At 47.9% G+C, this 17,219-nt stretch overlaps 1 protein-coding gene across 5 annotated transcripts in view; it reads left to right on the plus strand.

Moving 5' to 3' along the window:
* Nucleotides 1-17,219, plus strand: part of Rhbdl3 (rhomboid like 3) — a 69,393-nt gene that overhangs the window by 33,027 nt on the left and 19,147 nt on the right. For 2 of the 5 annotated variants that reach the window (XM_055619601.1, XM_055619602.1), the window contains 2 exons: nt 8,078-8,138; nt 13,014-15,500. In XM_055619601.1, the coding sequence (XP_055475576.1) occupies nt 8,078-8,138; nt 13,014-13,285 (333 nt within the window). In that variant the 3' untranslated portion in view covers nt 13,286-15,500. Of the gene's footprint in view, nt 1-8,077; nt 8,139-8,336; nt 8,394-13,013; nt 15,501-17,219 lie in introns of those variants that run through there. The other 3 variants (XM_055619605.1, XM_055619604.1, XM_055619603.1) reach the window with 3 other exon arrangements.

Consider the following 17,219-nt stretch of genomic DNA (forward strand, 5'->3'; position numbering starts at 1 on the left):
ACACACACACACACACACACACACACACACACACACACACACACACATAAATAAGAGAACCTTAATGACCATGTCATCAGACTTTTCAAGAGACCTTGTGAGAGTAAGGTCAAGACCCCACGCTACACCTCCTGATGACGTTCTGGGTGTTGTCCTCTGTGGAACCCCTCATACCGTCAGGGTCCTGTTCTCTTTCCCTCCATCCTCTTTGCAATGCAAGTTTAGGGGTATGAGCATAGGGTCAAGGCCTTCAAATTGGCATGCTGAAGCCCCTGTCTAGTTTCAAGCTGAAGAGCTCTCTAATGGGACTCAGCTGTCCTGCCTGATGCCCCCTGTCAGTGTAGGAGCCTCTCTGTGTCACATGCCTATTGCCCTGTTCCTGACATACTTATGCCACCTACAAAATCTGGAGTAGGAGAGTCCAGGAAGGTTACAGCTTCCCCGTGAACCCTTCCTGCTACCACCCTGTTGGCTTGTCACGTTTTCCCCCCCAGAAGGTGCTTGTGATGCTTTGGTGTCACAGTTTTGGAGTCTCTACACTCTCCCATGGTTTCGTCTGGGTTTTGTTTTTTGGTTGAGCAGGCCATTATTACCACACAGCCTAGCATGTCTTGGAACTCATAGTCTTACTTCAGCCTTCCAAGTTCGGAGTCCTACTTCTCTTCCTTCCTTCCTCTTCCCCTTCCTCTTACTCTCCCTTCCTCCTTCCCTTCCTTCCTCCCACCCTCCCTCCCTTGTTCTCTTTTTTCTTTGGCTGAGGATAGGGCTATCCCAACCTGACCTGGAACTCACTGTGTAGTCGGGGCTGACCTCAAACTTGTGGCGATCCTCCTGCTTCAGCCTCTTGAGTGTTGGCAGCCCAGCACATGTGACTGGAACCCCTGCTTTCTAGATCGGTACCATTCTCAATACCTCACACTGGACACTCTCCTCTTCTCTGAGCCTCTGCCCCCTTTGTGAGTTGAGAAGGAGAGCAAGAAGAGAGGCAGGGAGAGCGAGCTGCTGCGTGAGTGAGTATGCTTGCTCCTGGGCTCGATTCTGGCAAGCTCCTGTGTGTGCTAGTAGAGAGACTGCAGGGGCGTGTGGGAGAGCTGCCTCAGTGAGGCTCAGGGCATGTTCCTGTTTACTCGCACAGCTCAGTCTGCCAAGGGCCAGAGCCCACGGTGATGCCTCACATGGCCCTCCTAAATGGGTCACCCTCTATCAATACTGTCTTTCCTCAGACACAGCTATTCCTCTGAAATCTGCCTCCTCCCCCCTCCTTCTCCTGCCCCAATTCCTCTCAGTTAGAGAAGGAAGTACTGACCTCCCTCCCATTTCTGCAAGATAGGGATGGGGACAGGGATGGGGGGAGGGAGTGACGGATAAGCAGGCAGAGTGGAATGAGAACAGGGAAAGAAGAACGAGGCAGGAGTTTGTGAAGATCTGCTCACCCCCGCCTCATGGGAAGCAGCTGTGGGATCCCAGAAGTTCTGGTGGGGAAGATAGTCCACTCAGCACTAAAGGATAGGCCACAGGCAACCCAGGGACCTGTGAAACAACTCTGCTCAGTTTACACTTCTGTCTGGTGAGCAACCCATTGCCATGGAGACAAGCAGGCCCACCTGAGACCCTGTCTTCCCAGAAGAAAGCGGCTCTGACCTGGGAGCTGACAGTCCTTGGAGCTTAATGGAATGGGTCACTCTAGAGAGTTGTATGTGCTTGTCGATGCTGAAGAAGGCTCATTCTCATGAGAAAGGTCAGTTCTGTCTGTACCCCCACCTCCCCACCCACAATCAAGGGGCTGCCTTTGCTCAAATTAGCTCAGTGCTGAGAAATGACACATGCCTTTAATACCAGCATTCTGGAGGCAGATGCAGGTGGATCTCTGTGAGTTTGAGGCCAGCCTGGTCTACATATTGAATTACAGGACAGCCAGACCCTGTTCAAAAAAAAAAAAAAAAACAACCATTGCTGAGACTGAGGATTGTTTAAATATTAACAATTTCATATACTTGAACCTAATAGATATACTATTGATTTACTTCCAAAATTAGGGAGGAATGTTTATTCATTCGAGAATAAGCACAGGGCAGAAAAACTATGGATTTGACAGTCAGGAAATCTGGATTTGAGAGCCATTTGATGGCGGGGTCTGTCACTGTGGACTTCTGGGCTCCCATTGCTCTCATGAGGTGGTTGTTAGGAAGATGTGAACAAACCAACTGGAATATACTCTGCACACAGCAAACGGCCACTCAGGATCATGAACCTGTGTATACGTGTACACGCATATTTATGTATGTAAATTGTTACATGTATGCCTTTATTCTGTGTGACACCATGCACTTTTTGAGACTCAGTTCCTTCCACCTTGTGGTCCCCGGGATTGAACTCAGGCTTCTGTAGCAAATGCCTTTTTCTATGAGCTGTCTTGCCGGCTTTATATGGGACTTAAAAAAAGAAAAATTATTTAATTTTATTTCATGGGCATTGGTGTGAGGGCTTCAGATCCCCTGGAACTGAAGTTACAGACAGTTGTGAAGTGCCATGTGGATGCTGGGGATTGAATTGGAACACCAGCCAGTGTTCTGAACCACTGAGCCATTGCTCCAGCCCTGTGTGTATAGATTTCGTATCTACAGAGAGAAATCAGAAAATGTAAGCCAGGTATGGTAGCGCACACCTGTGATCGATCCCAGCACTCTGGGAGGCAGAGGCAGGAGGATCACTGTGAGTTCAAGGACAGTCTGGTCTACAAATCGAGTCCAGGACAGCCAAGACTACACAGAGAAACCCTGTCTCAGAAAACACAAACAAGAAAAAGAAGTCAGAAAATGTGTTCTTAAACCTTCTGCTATATCCCAGAAAAACGTGTAGCACTTTTGTCCACTTTTATTTTGTTTTGAAGCTGTTAAAGTAGCTATTTTCCCCTACATGGAAGTATATCTTGTGGTTGTGGTGGTATATGCTTGTAATCCTAGCATTTGGGAGCCTGAGGCAGGAGAATCAAGAGGTCAAGGCCAGCCTGGGCTACATAGTAAGTCCATGTCTCAAAAGCAAAACAAGGAGCGGGGAAGATGGCAGCCTAGTAAGTAAAGGGTTGGCTGCAAAAGCATAAGGACCTGAGTTCAAAACCCCAGAGCCAAGCAGAGCTGGGTGTGGTGGTAACAAGTCTGTGATTCCAGTCTTTCTCCGGAGAGATGGGAGGTGAGACAGGAGAATCCCCAGGAGCTCATGGACCAGCTATTCTGGAAAACGCAGTAGCAAACAATAAGAGACTCTGTCTCAACAAGGGAGCAAGAGGTTGTCCTTGACCTTGGCACCAAGGCACACATGTGCCTTCACTCACATGCAGATATATATACATAGATACATACATATGTCATTCACACACACACACAGATTTAATAAACCCTGGAAGTATGTCTTTCATATATAGATGAAATTATATATAATTTATAATAATACATATTGAAAGTCAGAAAACATTTCAAGCAAAGATGTGGCTCACAAAAGTGCTTTCAATCAAGACTTCTTAAACACTGGAAATAGAAAGATCCACCTGATTGAATAATTTATTAATTGCCTCCTGCTGGGGCCCACACGCTAGAGTTCCATTTTTAAATATGCAAGATATTTACTTACACTTCGCTGTGTGTTAGACGTTTTCCCAAAATATTTGAGAGCCGAATCTTTGCAAATTGAATTTCATGGTCAAAGCTCAAGAAAGATAGCTGCTAAAAACAAAGAAAAACCTCTGCCATAAGGGTTATGTAATTAAACGAATAGCCTCTTGTAGGAAAGCTAAATCACTCCTGATTTATATTTTATATGCCATGCTTTCTGTGTGTGTGTGTGTGTGTGTGTGTGTGTGTGTGTGTGTGTGTGTGTGTTATACTGAGCATTGAGCATTGAAACCAGGGCCTCACACATGCTAGGAAATTCTCTTAATTGGCTGGGTGAACATGATATCAAGGTGACTGGTTACCTACTCGTTCTTGGTGGCTGAGTCACTGGCTCACCCTGTGAGGCTGTGGGAGAGAATGAAATTAAAGGGCCTTCAAAAGGCCTGGTTCCCCAGGGGCTGGGGCTCTTCCACATCCTCAGCACTGCTTTTCCCTCCTGGTGTCTCATTGCACTCATTTTATTGGAGGGAATAATGGGTCATGAAAATAAGCAGCTGATGGGCAGGGGAAACTTTCTAGTTTAACCCCTTCACTGCTGAGATCCCCTCAGCTTCCCGAGCAGCTGGGTAGTCAAGAAAGGCAGACAAAATGTTCACAATCTCATAGAGGGTGGTTGACAGAGTTGTGGACCGGGAGGAAGCAATCTCAGGAAGATCTATAGTTGAAGGTATCTTGTGGCTACAGAGTGAGTTTGAGGCCAGCATGGGATAGAACCTGGACCCTGTGTCAAAAAAGGAAACAAAGCCGATGAAGCTGGCCTCAGTAGTGTTATGGTAAAGCAGCAGTCATTTGGACTATTGATTCTTAAAAATACTCTGCAGGGTAAACTCAGGGCTAGATTTCGCCAGGTCTAGATTAGACTAAGGTTAGACATTGATATGATGCCCACATTGTTAAGTTAGTATTTTATGTATGTTCATTCACTCTTAAACTCACACGATAAAGTTGCTAACTGACATAGGGACTGTTTGTGTCAAATTCATAAACAAGGACTCTGGGGAAGCCATACCAGTGATGGCTGTGTCAGATCAAGAACAGGACTCAGACTTGTTTATTTATTGTCCTTTGTGCCGCCATGCCTGGTCTGTGCAGCGTGGGGATCAAGCATGGTACTCTATGCCAGGGAAGCACTCTACCAACTGAACTACGTCCCCAGCCCTGGACAGAGCTCTTCACAGCTGATCCCAGAGGAGGCACAGAGGAAACAGGCGGAACACAGCAGGGAAGGGCAGCTGACATATTCTTACTTTACCCGATGGTGTCTCGGGACCCAGTAAAGGAGACCAGGGCTACACAGAGAACCCCTGCCTCAAAAAACCCAAAAAGTTTGTCATTATTTTTGCTTATTTGCCTGTGTGAATAGATGTCACGTGTGTGCAGGTTCCTGTGGAAGCCAGAGGACTTCACAGGGTTACTTGAAGTGGCGTCACAGATGGTTGTGAGCCACCCAAAGTGGGTGCTGTGAACTGAACTTCTGAAAGACAAGGACGAGCTCTAGCCACTGGGCTGACTCTTCAGACTGACCATCTGTTGAAAAACTTACTTGTTTTAGGTAGATGGGTGCTTTGCCTGCATGCATGTATGTACATCACTTGTGTGCCTGCTGTCTGGGGAGGCCAAAAGAGGACATTGAATCCCCTGAGACTGGAGTTACAAGCAGTAATGAGTCTCTATGTGGGTGCTGGGAATTGAACCCAGGTCCTCTGCAAAAGTTGTCAGTGCTGTTAATCACTGAGCCATCTCTCTAGCCCCCAAAATTCACTTAAAAAAAAAAAGTGCGCTCATGTTTTGTCTTCATGTATGTCAGTGTGAGGGTACCAGATTGCATGGACCTGGAGTCACAGGTGGTTGTGAGCCACCATGTGGTTGCTGGGAATTGAACCCAGGTCCTCTGGAAGAACAACCAGTGCTCTTAACCACTGAGCCATCTCTCCAGCTTCAAACTCACAAAGATCTGCCTGCCTCTGCCTCATGAGTGCTGGGATTAAAGACACACGCCACCACCGCCTGTCCAAAATTTACTTCTTAATCTTTTTTACTTTTTCCTGCCTCCCTCTTTTTCCTTTCTCCTGGGAACAGAACTCAGGGTCTTGTACTTGCTAAGGAAGCTCTCCTGCCATTTTGCGTCCTTCCCACCCTGTCATAACCATTACAGGGACATCAAGTGCACTCGGACACCCGGGCGGCAGCCAGCACCGTGCTAGCCTCAAAACTTTGGTTTTATCTTCTGAAACTGCCTGTGATCCTAGCATCTGTAGGCCACTCCTCCCACCTTCCTGCTGCTGCAGGCTCACTTCCGGGGCTGTATTACTGGCCCCGGGGAAGCACTGACCCCAGTTTTATTCCCCGCCTCTGGGGTGAGATGCCCTGACAGACAGTGGCTGTCCCAGTGCCCTGCCGCCTGCTTCTACACCGAGCATCCAGCAGGCAAATGCTAGACTTTCTAGTTCAGGCGCGGCCGTGTGCTGCCCGCCTCACTAGCTGGGTCTCAACAGGCTTCCCACGCTGGCCTGGGACTTGCCCTCCTCCAGCCCTCTGGGATGATCTTCCTTCTCCTCGTCCGCTTCTACTCTCAGAAACTTGAGTTTATTGAAGACAAAGAAACTTGTGTTTTGCAAAGCAATTAGCAAAATAATTTATTGTTTAAACAGTACATTTTAAGACAGTACATTTTTTAATGTTTTATTAAACATTTTATTTTACTCACTTATGTGTAGGGTCTGGGGAGCTTATGTACCATAGTATGTGTGTAGAGGTTAGGGGACAACATGCAGGGCTCAGAGCTCTCCTTCTGTGTAGGTCCTGGGGATCACATTCAGCTTATATTTGCCAGGAAGCCATCTAGCCAGCTCAATATATATATATATTTGTGCATTTGACTTTTTTGTTTTTTATTTATTTGTTTGTTTGTTGAGACAGGGTTTCTTTGTGCAGCCCTGACTGTCCTGGACTTACTCTGTAGACTGAGGCTGGCCTCTAACTCAGAGATCCACCTGCCTCTGCCTCCCGAGTGCTGGGATTAAAGGTGTTCACCATAGAGCCCTGCTTTTCTTCCTTCCTTCCTTCCTTCCTTCCTTCCTTCCTTCCTTCCTTCCTTCCTTCCTTCCTTCCTACCTCCTCTTCCTTCTTTTTCTTCTTCTGATTGGTTAGGAGCCCCCCCTTTTTTATGCTTAAGAAAATGAAAACCCTGGAAGTTAAAGCTTGTTCACAATGTTAAAACATTAGAACACTTCAAGCAAATCCTCTTTGTTTAAGGAAAAAAAAAAAGAAAGATGTTTTCTCTGCAGCTTCTCCAAGTCCTGTTTCCCTCTGCGAAGCTTAACTTTTTGTTGTTGTTTTTTCAAGACAGGGTTTCTCTGTGTAGCCTTGGCTATCCTGAACTCCCTTTGTAGACCAGGCTGGCCTTGAACTCACCGAGGCCTGCCTCTGCCTCCATCTGAAGTCTTGCTGCCACAACCTCAAAGGAGCATGAGACGTGGCCTGGAGCATGGCCTGGGGCAGCCACCGGGGCAACCTTGGATGGGAGGGAACAGAAGTCCCTGGCTGTGCCCAGTTGCCTTTTTAGCCCAGGCCGGTGTGCTCCAGGAAGAGCCCAGGCTCACTTCTGTTGGAGTGCATACATCTGTGTAAGTGGCATTGTGCTTTGAATGCCCTGCAGGGGTGCCCCTCAAAGGAACCCTGCCGGGGAGTCTTTTGTAAAATGAAAAATCTTTTTGTAAGATGAATAATTGTGTTCTGTTTGTCCGCCCTGGGGGCTCAGGATTTTCTGAGCTTCTGGGAGGGAGGGGGCCTTGTTTGAAGGCCATCTGGCCCACTCCCCTCCCACTGCTCACAGAGCGGGTGCTGAAATTCGCTACCTCAGTGACGGGAATGTCATGATACACACAGCTTTTTGTGCGTGTTAGGGATGGAAACTTGTCTTGGACGATAACAGTGATTGTGTGCTGGTGTGAGCTCAGCTTGATACTCAACCACAGTAAACTTGACCCTGAGTGTGAGGATTGCAGGAGCCTGTCTTCCTTAGTCATTCTTCACAGGCAGGATTTCTCACCCTGATGGTTCACTTTGACTTTGCTAGGTGTCCTGTCCCTCAGCTCTTGACATCTGTGTGACACTGCAAAGAACCCAGCTCTTGAGGAGTGCAGTGTCTGAGGCGGGAGACAGAGACTGTCGTCTCACTGGATCCGTGCACTCACTGGATCTGTACCACTCAAGCTTTTTTGTTAGGGATAAACTTACCATTGTCCGAAATCTCAAAGCCAGGCTGGAATGTTCTACTCCTAAGCCCCAGCCCTCACGAAGCACCTCATGGAGTAGCTACTTTTCATGTCAGGGCTCCGAAGGGGCTAGCGCACCTAAAGAGGAGGGGCCTGACCCCAAACTGACACAACTCTCTCCCTTTCCTCTAGAATTGGTCAGGCATGAAGTGCCAGTTCAAGCTGCTTCGGATGGCTGTGGCCTTGATCTGTAGTGAGTACTGCTGGGCATTTAGGGAGGGGTGTTGGGGAGTGGGGTGCAGGCACTGTCCTTGCCCTTTAAGAGCCTGTGGTAAAAAGAAAAAGTGCGGCCTAGCAGTAATGTGTCCGAGGCAGGAGTATTCTGAGAAAACATTTCTCTTTACACTTGTTGATTCTTCTTAATCTTTTGTTGTTTTGTTTTTTGAGACAGGGTCTTATGTAGTCCGTGTTGGCCTTGAACTCACTAAATAGCCAAGGATGCCCTTGAACTTTTGATTCTTTTTTCCTCACTTCTCAAGTGCTGGGATTAAGGCTGTGTCACCACTAGTTTTTATGTGGAGCTGGGATTTGTGCATGCTGGGCAGGCATTAAACCTTAAAAAGGTATTCGTCTTTTTTTCTGCATGTGTGTCTGTGCCCCTTATACATATCTGGTGCCTAAGGAGGTCGGAGGAGGGTATCAGATCCACTAGAACTCCAGCTATAGGTAGTTATGAGCCACCATGTGGGTGCTGGGAATTGAACCTGGGTCCTCTACAAAAGCAACGAGGCCTCTCAACCACTGAGCCATCTCTCACAGCCCCACTTTTTAAACTTTTTATAGGCATAAGGTATGTAAATGGAAAAGTACCCAGGGACTAGCAAGGTCAAGAAAAATAGCTGAATGACCTTCCTGGGTTGTGAACTTGACCTTTTAGAACATGTGTGTATTGCGTGAGCACTTGTGTGTACATGTACCTTTAAACCTGCAGGGTTGTTTGTTTGTTTGTTTGTTTGTTTGTTTGTTTGTTTGTTTCCGGCTCTAGAGATGGCTCAGATGTTAAGCGCCATCTTACTGTCATTGCAAAGTACCTAGGTTTGGTTCCCACCCCCAACATGGCTGTTCCCAGCTGTCTGTAGCTCCAGTTCCGGGGAATCCAAGCCCTCTTTTGGTCCCTGTGGGCACCGCACGGGCATGTGAACTTACATACAGACAGGTAAAACACTCATACATATCAAATAAAAAAAAAAAAAGAGATTTCTTTTTTTTAAAAACGTGCTGTCTTGCCCGGTGTTGTAAGGCATGTCTACAGTCCTAGCGTTTGGGAAGCTGGGGCCAAAGGGTTGATTTCTTTCTTTTCTCTCCTTAATTTTTAGTGTATAATAGTCATTTGAGAAGTTATTTATGGGGTGCTTGTGAACCAAGGCACAGAACAATCTGAGGGACGCACCATGCTCACGACAGAGCACGGCACAACTTCCATGCACTGAGGTCTTAATGAACGTGTGTTCGCATACAGTTTATGAGAAAGAAGAGTGCTGGGTTTACAGCTGTTCAGATTGCTTAACCTGAATAGGTCAAGGACTCATAAAGAAGTTTTTAAGATGCAGCCTTAGAATCCATAAAGCTATATATGGTAAAGATAGGTACCACAAATGCACGCATCTTTAATTTTTCACAAGTGCATTGAAAAGTTCCAGAATGTCATGAAGATATTAGTTTCATTAACTGTTATGATTATAATCGCTAAGAGACGCTGAAATATAGAGGAAAAGGGTTGAAGTTTTGAAAATTTAAAAATTTTTGTTTATTCACTTTCTTTCTGTGTGTGGGTGTTTTGCCTGCGTGTATGCTTCTGTACCATATGCACGCAGAGGCCACTTAATCCCTTGGAATAAGTTACACACAGTTAGGATCCACTATGTGGGTGCTGGGAATCAGACCTAGGTCCTCTGAAGAGCGGACATTGCAGCTGGGCAGAGGCAGGCGAATCTCTGTGAGTTCACAGCCAGCCTGGTCTACAGAGTGAGTTCCAGGACAGCCGGGGCTACACAGAGAGACCTTGACTGGAAAAACAACAAAGAGCAGCCATAGTTCTTAACTGTTAAGCTGTCTCTCTAGCTCCAAGAGGCCAGCGTGGACTATGTAGAAAAAGATTGTCTCAGGCTGCATCCCCGCCCCATCACACCCCCACCCAAGGAAAAAACCCTTGAGCATTGAGTAGAGCCACAAACTGCAGTGACTCCCATACACACAGCATGGTGCTTGGGACCTCAGGGCAGGGTGGGTCCACTGATTTCACAAGCAGGGCTCGAGGCCTACCAAGTGGAAGAGGGCAGGTCTCAAGCTTTGTGGTACACACCTTTAATCCTAGCACGTGGTAGGCTAAGGCCAAAGGAGCTCTGTGAGTTCAAGGCCAGCCTGGTCTACATAGACAATGCCAGGCCAGCCATATATAGTGAGACTCTGTCTCAGAATGGGGGGGGGGGGCATGCCTGGTAGAGGTATACCATAGGAATAGGCAAGAGATCATGGCAGGGAAAACTAGGGCTTGGGACTGTGAATAGAAATAAAGCCAAAACAATGAGCTGCAAACCTGCAAACCTCAGGATCAGTTAGAGACCCCAACTTAAAAAAAAAAAGTGTAGGGGCTGGAGAGATGGCTCAGTGGTTAGGAGCACCGGCTGCTCTTGCAGAGGACCTGGGTTCAGTTCCCAGCACTGCATTTCCACAGCGGTTTGCTTGCATATATGTGGGGGTGGGGGGGTGCATGTATACAATTTTTAAAAAGTAAAATGGAGAGCTGGGCATGGTGGCGCACGCCTTTGATTCCCGAGCTCAGGAGGCAGAGGCAGTAGAATCCCCATGAGTTCAAGGCCAGCCTGGTCTACAAGGCAAGTCCAGGACAGCCAGGGCTACACAGAGGAACCCTGTGTGTGGAGAGCAATAGAGGAAGACGTGCTATCTTTGGTCCTCCACATATGCGTTCCTAGGTCCGTGTGCATATGAACACACACAGTGAAAAAGGAATGAGACTCAAAGCCTCAAAGACACTTCAGGGGTTCATCCTGAAGTGTAAAGAGGTGAATCTAAAAGGAAGCATGGAGGTAGTAAGAGAAAGGAGAGATCATAATTCTCCTTTAGTTTCCAAAACATGTATGGAGAGCATTTAATTAGGTTTAATTCATAAGTATAAACGAGGTTCAGAGAGTTCCAAGGTCACCCAGCTCAGAGGAAATACACCCAGAATATTTAAATATTCATTCCTTCCCTGTTTCACTTCCAAAATCCCTACTTCTTAATTTAGGCCTTTGGAAAGTCAAGTCTGCCCTAACCAAACAGGAGCATTCTAGGTCTTGTCTTTTTTGTTTAGTTTAGTTTTTTTTTTTCCTCCCATAAAAACTACTTTAAGCATCATAAATCTGGAGCTGGAGAGATGGCTTGGTGGTTAGTAGTACTCACTGCTCTTCTGAAGGGCCTGAGTTCAATTCCAGCAACATACCTGTCCAATGCCATCTTCTGGTGTACCAGTGTACATGCAGACAAAGAACCCATATACATAAAATACAAAAGTAAATGTGTGTGTGTGTGTGTGTGTGTGTGTGTGTGTGTGTGTGTGTGTGTTAAGAGCTAAAACAGTGATGGAGAGGTGGGAACCATCATCCTTTACATCCCATGATACTAGGCAGCAGCAGGAAAGTACCAGCAGGTTGGCATGGCTGAGCATGGCCCCGCTGCTCCTTTTCCACCCTCTGCTGGCTCTCCTTGGAATTGCAGGGCTCTCTGCCGACACCCAGCAGTCGGTCCCCAAAGGGAAGGTTGCAGGGACAAACGGGTAATGATGGAGAGATAAGCGGCCTAACATTCCCCTCAAAGGGCTGTCTCTTAATCTGCCAGATCTGCCTTGCTTTCCTGGTCCGTAAAACAGGGCTATGGATACCTGCTCTCTCAGAGACTGCAGAGAAGGCTCAGTGGTTAGGAGTGCCTGCTGCTCTCCCAGAGCACCCGAGTTCAGTTCCCAGAACCCACACTGAGCAGCTCACAGCGACCTCTAACTCAAGCTCCAACTCTGAGAGATCTATACACTCTGCTGGCCTCAGCAACACTACACACACACACACACACACACACACACACACACACACACACACACACCTGTGATGCAAAATAAAAAGAATACCTACTCTCAGGCAGGCTTTAGGATACATGCCTTTAATCCCAGCACCCGAGGAGACCGATCTCTGTGAGTTCAAGGACAACCTTGTCTACATTGAGTTTCACGATATCCGGGACTGCACAGTGAGGCCACGTGTTGAAAAAAAAGGGTGGGGGGAGAAAAGGAAGGAAGTCCTTTTACTGTGCCTTGGGTGTTGGGATATGGGATGGCTGTGTGTCCTAGCCCTTTTCCTTTCAATGAGACAATATCCCTAGTTGATTGGCTGACTTGGAAAGTTTGTCAAGGGAAGGGTTGGATCATAGTGAAAGTGGGGCTCAGGCTGTGTAATTCCTCCTCTACCCTTATTCCCTCTCTATCTCTTTCTCCTGAGCACAAAGGCACTGGCTCTCAGGGGTTTGGGGGTCTCTGAGAAATACATGGAAATGCTCTCCAGAGTGCAGCATTCAGAGCACGCAGTTGTTGGCCATGTTCTCCTTGTGTAGCCAGGCACACTGCTGCCCAGTCTTTATGCCAGTGGACAGATGAAGAAATGCGCCCGGGATGGAGTGTGGCCACAGAGGTGCCAGGGCCTTTGGACAGAGCTGTGCCTTTCTTGGGGTCTTCTAGCAGAGCCCCTCTCAACATTCAGATGACAGTTCAAACACCTCCTCTTGAGAGGCCCTGTCTTACTCCCCAACGGATGCCCTGCCTTGTGCCCAACATGGATTTTCTGTTGTCTTTTTTTGCCTCGTGTCTGTATCTCTTAATGAAATTGCCTTGTGAATGTAATTGATTGTTGATTTATCGCCAAGCCCCATAGGCTCTTGGGATAGTTTTATCTCCCTGCTGATTGCATTTGGCCTCATGACAGTGACTGAGTTAATGGGTGACTGGGTGGCAGGCATGCCGGGTCTCTTCCCAGCCCCTGCCCAGGACCCTGCCTTGATGTCTCTTTGTCTCCTCCCCTTATAGTGAGTATGGAGTTCGGGAGGGCCGTGTGGCTCCGCTTCCACCCATCGGCTTATCCCCCTTGTCCCCACCCAAGCTTCGTGGCACACTTGGGTGGCGTGGCCGTGGGCATCACGCTTGGCGTGGTTGTTCTAAGAAACTATGAGCAGAGGCTGCAGGACCAGTCGCTATGGTGGATTTTTGTGACCATGTACACCATCTTCGTGCTGTTTGCTGTCTTCTGGAACATCTTTGCCTACACACTGCTGGACTTGAAGCTGCCACCGCCCCCCTAAGGGACTGGAGGACCGAGGCAGGGAGGGGAGGAAGCAGAAGCATCTAGAGGAAATACCTGCATCTGTTTGTCATCACCAATCCGGCGAGACGGGGGAGAACCAGAGACTCTTTGAGCTGGGCTGCATGTGTTTTGATTTGGAAGGATGGTGGGGAGATGGATGTGGCTGCTGTCATTTTCCTAGGCTAGTCTGATGCTCTGGGGCCAGGGGGAAGGCTGGGGGAGGGTGAGAGCGGCTGGCCCTGTGGCTTGGCCCTGTCCCATGTGCTCTCCTCTTACTGCCACAGAATGAGCAAATAGCACTCTTGCTAGTCTTCTACCTGGAGAGACACTGGGACAAACGGAAGGCCTGAGAAAGCCACAGCCAGGCAGCACCCCCCCCCCAACCCAGAGGTAACTGTAGGCTAGGTCATGTTCTCTCTGTGGCTCAAGGTGCTGGGCATTTTGGCCTTGATCTGGAGGAGCCCAGAGCACCCCAGGCTCAGGTCCTGAAAATGGGTGCTGTGCCATGGCCCCTAGAGCTGGGCAGGGAGATACCATAAGCTCCAGGCCTTATTTTTGCCCTGGGGGATCTGAGAGGGTTCCGTGTCTCTGGCAATTAACTTCAACCTACCTTCCCAATGCCCAGGACCAATTTCTCCTCTTCCTGCCTAGGGTTGTGAATGCTGGCATCTCAGACCATTACTTCTGCATCTTTCCCTGCCTGGATTGTGGGGTCTTCTCCCCTCTCTACTGCCCTGACCCAGGGTGTGTGTGTGTGTGTGTGCGTGTGCGCGAGCGCGCAGGTCAGAACCTGCAGAAAGGAAGTTGGGGACAGTGTGCACGTGAGGATTTCTATCTGGGATTTCTGGAATGGGTAGCATCAGTGTGCTGCAGTGTGCTTGCTCAGTGGTCTTGCTTTGAGCATAACTCACTCCCCTTTCCCAAGCATCACCGACCAGCAGAAAAATTGTCCATGCTGGAGGGAAGACCAAAGCCCTACCAGGACCTTTGGGAGGAAATTTTCAGCTGTGTTCTTCTGGTTCCCTCTGGAGTGGCCTTCATGTCTGTCCTGCCTCCTGTTAAAGAGACAGTCCTTGAGATGAAAGAAAGCCTAGGACTGTGATGCTGCAGTCACTTTCCATACGAGCTGCTGACACAGGGGGCTATGGTAAAAGATATTTTGGTGAAAAACGTAGCCCCAGAGAAGACTGTTTTTAAGGCAGAGGAGATTCAGCACTAAGAGCCATTTTTGCCTAGAGCATTCGTGGAGGGATCTGAATCAAAATGTATCTGGGAGCTTAGGTGAGCGTCCAGGGTAAGAGCAGCTGTAGACTTAGATGGTTAGATCTAGAGGGAACTTGGAAGTGATCTTACAGGGAAAGTGAGGTGGAGGGAGGGGTCTTGTGCTGCCCATATCCTAGCACTAGGAGCTGCTGGGAGCCTTAAGTGGAGGCCTGGAGGCAGGTGACCTTTGTATTGCCTTTGGGACTCTCAGCCCCTGAGGGTCCAGGATGAGGAACCACAGACCTAGGAAGTGAGGGGCAGAGCATGAAGGAGCAAGGGCAGGAGGACAGGAACTGTTCCTGGGTCCCCTCCTCATTCCAGCAACTCTGACAGAGGTTAGAGGACTCCTTTCTCCTGAGTCCTTCATCCCCTCCTCTCCAATGTGGCCACCAGTCAGGGCTGGGATTCAGAGGGCTGTGCCGCTCTCGTGTTGATGGTTATAGGTAGGCCTTAAAGGCTAGGGAATCTCCAGAGAGCGGCTATGTAGACTAGTTTGCTTTTAAAGGGGAGAAGACTCATGGAAGCCAGGGAAGGGAAGACAGGCCTTCAAAAAAGAAAAAAAAAAGAAATTTCACTTTAATGACACCATTCATCACTCATTTTTTTAATTAGGAAAAGCTCCCTAACGGGCCTCTTTTGACTCTCAATTTCCACGTGAGCCATTTTTGCCTAGAGCATTAGTGGAGGCATTGCTCACCGAACCAGATCTTCCTCTAGTGTCCAATTCAGTTTGCAGAAAATGAGGATTACCCAGTGCTATGTGCTTCCCAGGGCTGGCTGCAAATTGTTGAATCTCCTCTGCCTTAAAAACAGTGCCCGTTAGTGAGCGGCCCCTCCAAGGACTAAGTAAAAAAACAAAACACTAGCCACAATGTTGGTTTCTAAATATTTTTGTATTGTGTACATTCTGTATATTTTTGTTGTAACATATTATTTGAGCACAGATTCCATTAAAGATTTTTTTTTTTAAGCTATCGATTATTCAGCACATGACCTCAAGGGCTGCTATAGAAGCTGCTTGGTCTGGGTTTCGCTCGTGGTCGGTGGAGGTGAAAACTGGTAGTGGTGGGTTGATGGTTTGGGCACTGGTGGTTGGCATTGTCTTCCCTAACCTTCCCTGAGTGGTTGGCGAAACTGATTGTTCTTCCCCTAAAATCACACCCGTGCATGGAGCTTCGTGGACAGGTTTGCAGGTGAGTGCCAGCGGGTAGGGAACTCAGCCCTAGTGTCAGCCTGGGTTTCTTTCCTCAGGCCTATTTTCTCTCCCACACTTCTAGTTCTAAGTGCCTCACTCTGCACAGCTGTAGGGAATGAAGAAACAGCAAGCTGGGACTGAATGGCCGTGGATGGAGAAGCCACAGCCCCGCTCCACAAGCCTAGAGCGTTTATTACTTAGTACTGAACAGGGAAGCCGGGTTATTGCATCCAGCCGAACAAGGAGGCAAGCGTAGCCAATCTCAGGTAGGCACAGTCTCTGTAGGGGCACAGTCTTCAGGTCCTAACATGTGGAGGGGCAAAAGCCATGGGAGATATTTTCCGCACACACTACCCATGTTCTCACACAGACCAGAAGAAACCATTGCCATCCCTGTGAGCCTCCCCTGGGGAAGGCTTTGCCACTCTCATGAGGTTGACACATTGGGGTTCTTTTTTTTTATATAATTTATTTAATTTTATTTTGTGTGCATTAGTGTGGAGGTGTCAGATTCCTTGGAATTATAGACAGTTTTGAGCTGCTGTATGGGTGCTGGGAATTGAACCCTGGTCTTTTGGAAAAGCAGACAGTGGTCTTAACCACTGAGCCATCTCTCCAGCCCCACTTTGGGGTTCTTAGCATGGCCTTGTCCATGTCAACAACACATTCACTCAGGACTTTATTCATTCCCTACCTAATCATTCATATATATCTACGTACGCATATCTAGATGTATATGACTAATATGATTGTTGTTATTAGAGAAATCCTTAAGATACCCTAGAGACATCGTTCTCTACCTCAGTTAATGTCATCCTTCTAGGGGCCACCAATATCTTAATCTTGAAGAACAGGGCATAATCAGGCTCATATCCAGAAGAGGAAATGAAAGCGGCATACATGTTCAAGGCAAAGCCTGGGTCTTTAGAAGTTTTAACAGCTGAGCCGGCTCAGCATGGATTCGGCCTGGAAAAGCCAACTGTGTGCCCACCATTTCCAGATCAGCAGTGGTCTATGCAGTTTTCCGGTTAACAGCTATTTAAGGCTTGAGGATTAAATCCCGTTAAGTGCAGAGTGGGGACTGTTTCCCTTCACATCGGTTTCCTGTATATTATTGAAAACTGTGTCCAACCACTGTAGGAGCCACCCTAGAACTGACATCGAGAGTGCAGTTAGTTGAGGCTAAGTGAACGCCCACTTCTGCTTGGGAGAGCAGAGCTGGGCTGCTGCAGAGACTCTGCTGGGCCTCCCGGGAGAACCAAACGCTGCTTAATTAAATTTGCCTTTGGCCTCCTCCCATTCTCCTTCACTTTTCTGTTTGTTTGTTTTTCCCTTCTGTCAGATTCTCATTCACCAAATGGCTTACTAAGATGCTTACAAATGGTAATTTTAAAAATTAAAACAAGCCGGGCGTGGTAGCACAAGCCCTGGAGTCCAGCATCCCAGGAAGAGACCAGCCCTGAGTCTGAAGACA

This window comes from Psammomys obesus, unplaced genomic scaffold, assembly GCF_907164565.1.
Source record: "Psammomys obesus unplaced genomic scaffold, mPsaObe1.curated_primary_1811, whole genome shotgun sequence".
Lineage (NCBI taxonomy): Eukaryota > Metazoa > Chordata > Mammalia > Rodentia > Muridae > Psammomys > Psammomys obesus.